This window comes from Montipora foliosa, chromosome 8 (genome assembly GCF_036669935.1).
Source record: "Montipora foliosa isolate CH-2021 chromosome 8, ASM3666993v2, whole genome shotgun sequence".
Taxonomy (NCBI): Eukaryota; Metazoa; Cnidaria; class Anthozoa; order Scleractinia; family Acroporidae; genus Montipora; species Montipora foliosa.
In genome coordinates this window covers 45,421,270-45,428,769 of record NC_090876.1, presented here as the reverse complement: position 1 = coordinate 45,428,769, position 7,500 = coordinate 45,421,270, and the positions used below count along the sequence as shown (strand labels likewise).

General features: G+C 40.6%; 1 protein-coding gene across 2 annotated transcripts in view; it reads right to left on the bottom strand.

The window, feature by feature from the left end:
* Nucleotides 1-2,990: 2,990 nt before the first annotated feature.
* The window catches only part of LOC138013429 (chymotrypsinogen B-like), an 11,011-nt gene continuing 6,501 nt past the window's right edge, over nt 2,991-7,500 (bottom strand). The window contains exons 4-6 of one of the 2 annotated variants that reach the window (XR_011125220.1): nt 7,468-7,500; nt 3,194-3,392; nt 2,991-3,097 (exon numbers count right to left, since the gene is read on the bottom strand). The exon at nt 7,468-7,500 is cut by the window's right edge and continues 285 nt beyond it. Coding sequence is in view for 1 of the 2 variants with exons in the window: in XM_068860514.1 (XP_068716615.1) it covers nt 3,250-3,392; nt 7,468-7,500 (176 nt within the window). In the remaining variant the exon portion in view is untranslated. Of the gene's footprint in view, nt 3,393-7,467 lie in introns of both variants that reach the window. The other variant, XM_068860514.1, reaches the window with a different exon arrangement.

The window sequence follows — 7,500 nt, the reverse complement described above, 5'->3', positions numbered from 1 at the left end:
TGGCATATTATGCTACTAGCAGTGCTCAATTTTGCCAAATTATGCTCACAAAATGACGGAGATTCTGTACATATAGGCGCGCAATAACGACACCAAATGTTGGAGTCGTATGGCAGTTGTGCTAGCTTACACAATCCATACGTGAAGCCGGATCGGAAATCAGACTACCAGACTCCTCCAAAAGGTTAACCGCCCATGCCAAAAGAGGCCTGGTAACTAAGCATGTCAGAACATGATCAATACTACTATTGTTAAACGATAAAAATTGTTGCCACGATTATTTCATAAGATTGCTTGGCCTCGCTGGATAACTACGATCATACATAAAATCATTTAAGCAAATTACTTCGCCTCATAAGTTGCGGTATTTTAATGTTGAGTTAGTGTGTAGAAGTAAAAATTGCGGGTTAAATTGTGTTTGTTTTGATGAGCTAACGACGCCTTTAAGTATTTTTGTCGCGTGGCAAAGCAATACGTGAGATAATGATTTATTTACCGTACTAATCCGTTACTCCCGCGTTGACGTTATTAGTTTAGGGCTTGGCTTAGCCAGGTACATTAACTAGTTTTGTTAATCCCTTGTTTATTTCGGTTGATTTAGTATTTGTTACTTAAGTTTAGTTGTTGAGAGGTCACTATCCGTCCAGAAGGTTTAGGTTACTTATCCTGGTCCCCCAGCCACTGCGATTGGTCTTAAATGGACTCGCTCAAGGCCTTACGGCCTGCAATTTTTAAGTCGGCGTGGTCCACATTTCGTGCAACTGTAGGTACACCTTCGTAGTTCATGTTAATCACTTCTTTTGTAGTTGATTTTATTGCGTTCTAAGCCTCTAATCCTTTGACCAATCGCGATGCGTTGTCAGGACCGGGGGCGCTAATAAAAACGAATCTTTCGATTTAATGTGCACTTTTCAACAAACTACTCGTTAGAGAACGTACTCCTAAAGAAGAACTGTTGTAAGGAAGAAAGAACAGATTAAAGGCAAGTGAGAGTTAAGCAAGACTTTGTAGTTGAACGAGAGCTGTAGCGATGATCGACCCGAGAACTCCAAATAAAGAAGTGACAAAGCAGGAGTGTTGAGGAGTCTTACTTCCCCCAAAAGAAAATTAGCGTAGTTAAAACACGCATTGCAAGAACATACTACCCAAATTTAATTTATCTCAATCTGTAGAAAATACAGCAAATTTACTAAATTTTATGAATTTATTCTCCAAAAAATTCTAAAATTTACTAATTATGCCGTGGCAGTGCTCGTTTTTAAAAAATATGCTTTTTTGCTCCAATTATGCCAAAAATTATGCTAGCACAATCCGCCAAGGGCTAGGCGTACGGGCTATACGATAAACAACGACACTGTGGTAGTTACTTGTTCCTCACTGAGCATGCATCGACAATGCAAATTTTGAGTATTTTCCACAACATGTTGATTCCACGTGAGTGCTGGAGATCATTGGAGTTGCGTATAGATTTTACAGGGACGGTATCACGCTATTTTAGTAAAATTTCAAACACGGCAAAAATTAAATACGAATAGCACGTTGTGCCATGAATATATTTCATATCTTGTCAGTGGTTTGTCAGGAATGTCACACGTATGGAACTAATTTAGGTTTTTACCCAGTTCTGAGATAAAAACAGCAAATTTAGCATGACAGTGCCCCTTTGAGCAGATGCAAAGAAAACATCACCTTGTGATTGCACTGTTTTACCAACTGTGCTATCAAGCCAGCTAGGTGTTTAGGCCCGTTTCTCGAAAGACCCAAAACCTTTTCCGGCCCAAAAAGCCATTTGTGAGCCTGCCATCCGCTTGTTCAGGAAAGAAGAGGAAGGGGGGGGGGGTAGTTTCTAAAGAAACTGTGGTGCTGCGTCGGTGGGGAAGTAGTATACAAAAATTGGTTTTATCAAAGGAGTTGATAATGTAAATTGGCCACCGTACAGAGATTGTACAAGCTGACTTTTCGAGCGTTAGCCCTTCGTCAGAGCGAATGGAGGAATTGTGAGTTACGTGTAGTTTTTATAGTAGAGTAGGAGCTACGCTATTGGTGGTACGTAACTTGGAAACGTGAAAAATAGGAATTTATTAGTTAAATGAAAAGCGTTCGTTAATACCGTGAGGATTAAGGGTGCCGATTTGGAAGATAAATTTTTGTTCCAGATTCTTGCGGCTTTCCGTCGCACCTAGATGTAGGGAAAGGCCGCAGATAGCCATGTGTTTTTTGGAGTGGTTAGGGAGATTAAAATGGCGACCGACTGGCTTAGATGCATCTTTGCCATTCTTCTCAACATCGCGAAGGTGTTCGCGGAATCGGTCGCCTAGTCGTCTAGTACCTGTCTCGCCAATGTATAATTTATTGCATAACGTACAGGTTATGCAATAACTGACATTTGTGGAGGTACATGTGAAACGATCGGTGATCGTCTTAACAGATCGCTTAGGTCCGGATATCTTCCAAGTGTTAACAATGAAAAGACAAGTTTTGCATCGTGAGCGCGCATGTTCAGGAAAGCCGATCTTTTAAGATGTTTTCAAGGCAACAAAAGGCAAACTAACTTTAAAGTTTGACGCCTTAAATCCTACTGTACCCGTTCTTGAGATACAGAGGGAATTGTGACACCCGAAAAGGGTCCGTAAAGTTTCGGGACTTTCGGGAAACGGGCTCCTGGTCACTGTGAAAACGGCCTCGACGCAAGCATAATAAACACTATCACAAGCACAAGCATCAAAATTTTTCTCTTGCGTTCGGTTTATGTCGTGTGAAAGACCTTGTCTCACCAATTAATTAAGCACTAGTAACAGATTCCCCGCGTGTGAGTATTTCAACAAAAAGGCGGAAGCCGTGGTTGATTTTGATGCTTATGGCGCCGTTCGTTTTCACTTAGCTTAAACTGCTTATACTCACTCTCTTGTGCTTGCGTCGCTGCTTGTCACGGTGAGAACCAGGCTTAACGGGTACAACAAAGGAACGAACATTTCAAATATTCCATATCATTCAATGTTGATTCTGTTGTTTATTTGGTTGCAGGAATAAATGAGTTAAAATCATCTTTTTTGCTAAATTATCTTACTGTTTTAGTATCTACTAAAACAACTATTCACCTCAGTGTCGGTGACTAGTAGTGGATACTTACCCAGACACGAATTCATATTCACCACTAGCCACTTCCACTTCGGTGAATAGTTGCTAATTATCATATAGTCAATGAAATATCGCGTTTCTAATTTGCCAATGGCGAATACATAAATGGGTTCAGTACAGCGCAATACTGCCGCCTCTGCCACCGCACACGTTGCAGCTCTTCTTGCAGTTCGTCTTCATGTAATTCACAAAACTGTGTCGGCAGTATCCCATTCTGGCCCAATTAGGGCAATTTCTGTTACTGTCTACACAACCTAAAAATGACAGACAATATAGACAGCATGAAAAAATGACGGCTAGTAAAGACAGATAATATTTTTTGTACTATTACTTTAGACTTACAAGGTTCATTCGGACACGAATTATATGCTCACTGTGTTTCACAGTGTTTTGTTCAAACTGTTAATTTATCCGTTCCGATGAGTTTCTGCTCTGTCCTGTAAACGTGCTTTACGGCCGGTCGCTAATCTTAGTTTAACTAACAACAGGGAATCCTTTTGACCAGTAGACGTTTTGCCTTTTTTTCCGCAATTTATCGTCTCTGCGTGTTGCCAAAGAATACACAGACATAAACAAATACAAGGAATACATAATATATAGTATACACAGGGACCATAATTTGTATACAAACCAATTAAAAACACTATTAAGTATAGTTTTTACTTAAATTAAGAGTAAGAACTCCTCTTGTTATTTTGCCTTATAACTTGTTCCAGCTTAGAGCGACGTATTGTTTTCTTTGCTTGTTTGTTTTTTACCTGGTTGACTATCTGGTGCCAAGTAAGGGCTAGCTTCATTTTCAAACAAGTCGTTGTTTACCTAATAAGCTCAATAATGCACGCATTTTGATTGGTTCTCACCTATGACCTATTAGACGACAGAAGCATTGCTGAAGTCGTGAATAAGTTTTATTTTGCCTCCACTACAGAGCTGAACACTCGAGATATTGGGCGCGTTGGCCAGCCAAGTCAGCGTGCCATTTATTTAGCACTGGAATAGGTACAAAAACATTTATACATCTACTGAAGAGAAGAGCAATGCACCAGAGCCGGAGACGAAATCTCCTAAAAGCCAACAGGTGGAAAAAAAACCCTGGAACGTGTACCCTCTACCAAGGCAGTGATGTGACCCTTAGGGTTCTAGGGTATTCTTATTGAAAAAAACTGTTTACAACGTAAATGAACGCTATCAAATACAGCCAAACAAAGGCATATAACAATTAACGAAACTGGACTTGTGCACGCGGGGAAGTCTACTGTAACCGTAGAATGCCTCGATCGCTTAACGGTTGCAAAATACAAACCACGGCCACGTTGTCCTTCAAGTATTTACTACTCTCAACCAGGCCTCTGCTTCGTGCCGGCAAAATAGCAATTTATGCTAATAACGATTATCACAATTTATATACTTCTTTATTGCATAAAACAATTAGATTCCATGTTGCCGTGCGTTCAGTAATATATCATTGACAGAAGACGTCAAAATGTTGTAAGAACATCAGTAACACACTCCGCGCCGCATTTTTGTTTATTGTCCCATTTTGACGTCATCTGTGATCTAAAACTTATAAGACGGAGGCCAACATAGAATCTATTTGTCAAACAAATTCTACATAAACACAAGCAGTCGATATTTCCATATTCATGGTCTTGATCATCATCCTTAAGCGCGGACCGGTTGGCTCCGTTGACTGGATCCGGACTATCGTCCAGGAGTTCGTGAGTCCCAGTCCGGCTGGACCAACCCTCAGCGTCTTTGAATTACTGAGGACAAAGTACGCTGCCCTTGAAATTACATCCGCAAACAGTTAGACTCTCAAGTCTTCCCAGATAAGGACTGTAAGCCATAGGCCCCGTGTCAAAATCCTTGTTCATAAATTCTGTGGGACGTTGAAGATTCCAAACACTGATCGAAAAGAGCAGGGCAGGGAGTCCTCGGTGTCGTGGTTTGGTCTAATCGAGGGCCAAAAGTTTATTACCCTCTGGGTATGAAGTGTAAAATGAAGACGTATTCTTCACTTCACTTCGCTTATATGATCTTCATTGCAACCAAATTAACGATATCTGTTACTTTGTGATGTAATTTAATAGAATAATGGGGAAGAAACTAAAGTCTTACTTCCACCACTGCCGCCGCCGCCGCAACTAGGGAATTTAAGAAAAGGCGACGGCTACGACTACGACATCGCCACAAAACAGTAATATCATTGGTTAAAAGAGCATAAATCATCGTGCTGCACGTGCAGCACGGATTTTAGGACGGATTGTTGCGGTACTCAGCATAACGACGACGTGAAATCACCAAAATTGAGGTTTTTACGACAACGTGCAACAGAGAATCTTTCATTCTCTGTTTTCGCTCTGAAACCGCCCGTACCAATTTATTTTTAGGATACTTCGCCCATATTGTAGGACGTGAACGACACTGAATAATCGCGAAAGACTTATGATAGAGCCAAGTTACATTTTGAGGAGACGTTTTCGTCGACCGTCGCCGTCGTAGATATTAAATTCCCTAATTCCTCCTCCACCTCCACCTCCACCTCCACCTCCGCCCCCTAATCATAAAAATCGATTATTAGACCAAGAGTGTTATAACTAATCATAAAATAAGATGCAATGCAAAGCATATTTGTGACGAGTACGTGACAGTGAACACCCGTTGAAACGCAAATGCCAAAATGGAGAGAATGAGAACAATATTTAATACTTAATTAAAACAACAAAATTATAAATTAAACATTTATACAACTTTAGTCCCGTACTTTGCATCTTTAGAAGTTTGATTTACCCACTAAATCCCGCTTAACAGCTGTTGTAATTTTGTTACGTTGTATTAATCAGAGGGATTCACATGAATCCATTATTTAACAGCTGTGAACAACTAAATGTCAACACAGCCAGAGCATCGATAAGCACATGGTGCCTCGACAGATTGTTCCTAGTGCCGATTGCTTATGTTAACCGAAATTCATGTTATACATTTTCTTCCCCATGTTGCTCTGCGCGCGCGGATTACCTTTGTCAGTACAGCAAACAATTGTTAAAACGAATCGCGCTTGCAAAAGGTGATCTTGCACCAAGGACTGAAGGTTGCAGAGTTTCCAATTTCTTTTCCCCTGGAGCAAACGGAAGTCTGATAATTCCGTGACGTAATTTCTGCACCGAATACCGTGAACCAAAACACACGAGAACAGCTTTCCGTAGGGTTTGATCATACCGCAATTCTGAACTTTTCGGACTACAATTTCCGAAATACCGTGCTTAAAATTCACCGATACTACATTTCCGCAGACCCAACGTTCCCCTCATTGAATAATGCGTAACACCCCGGAACACCGTAACACTCCGGAGTGTTCCGGTGTTCTGGGGTGTTCCGGAGTGCTCCGGTGTTCCGGAATGTCCCGGTGTTCCTGGTTTCAGTACATGCCGTTTCACTGGGTTATTTACTATCTCATATACAACAATTGTTGAATCTGATTAGTTAATCCACACCAATATATATGTTTTAAAAAGGTGTTTCTTTTTTTTGTCAAACACATAGAACCTTTATCAACAGAAGTGTCGGAGTCAAATGTTCTGTCACATGACTTGTATCCTTCGCTTACATCTGACATCATGGCGACCATGTCGGTGCACTGAATGACTGCGAAAAATTCTTTTATTCTTTTGGCGAATTAACCAATATCAAAAAGACCATAATACTCTTTGTTTTTCCCGCCAAACTGTTGCATAAGCATTGTTTTCAGTTTCTCTTGGGACCATTATAAGTCCCAAGAGTAAATAAAAACAATGCTTATGCAAAATGAATCCGGAGGGACAAACAAACAGCATTATGGTCTTTGGCTGATTTGGTTCAAAACGCAAGCGACGTTTTGCTTATGTTTTGTACACGAAAGCTCACTAACATGGCCGTCTGATCACGTGGGTGCAAGCCAAGAATTATAAGTCACGTGACAAGATGATTAAGATCTTAATTTTTTTTTTAACAGAATGGCCACTCACTGTCATTCTACAAAGCATAATACAACAGAAATAATACAACAGGATCTTTTAGGGTGCGTTCGATTGACCCTATTCCGAAATAATAATACGAGAGTGATGATTTAAAATGGTATGTTTGGAGGTTTGAAGCAAAAAGGATAATAAAGCATTCTAGCCGCTGATTGACAAATTTAATGTGAATCTCCGTAAAAACGAAGGATCCATGTATTCTTATTCCAGAATAGGGTCAATCGAACGCACGCTTAATCATGCCCCCCGACTTACACCGTTCTCGCCAATAATCTAGTCAGCGCTCTCTCTAGGTACTTCATGCTAGTACACTTACTTGCGATGTGACCATTGATCCAGTTCACGTAAG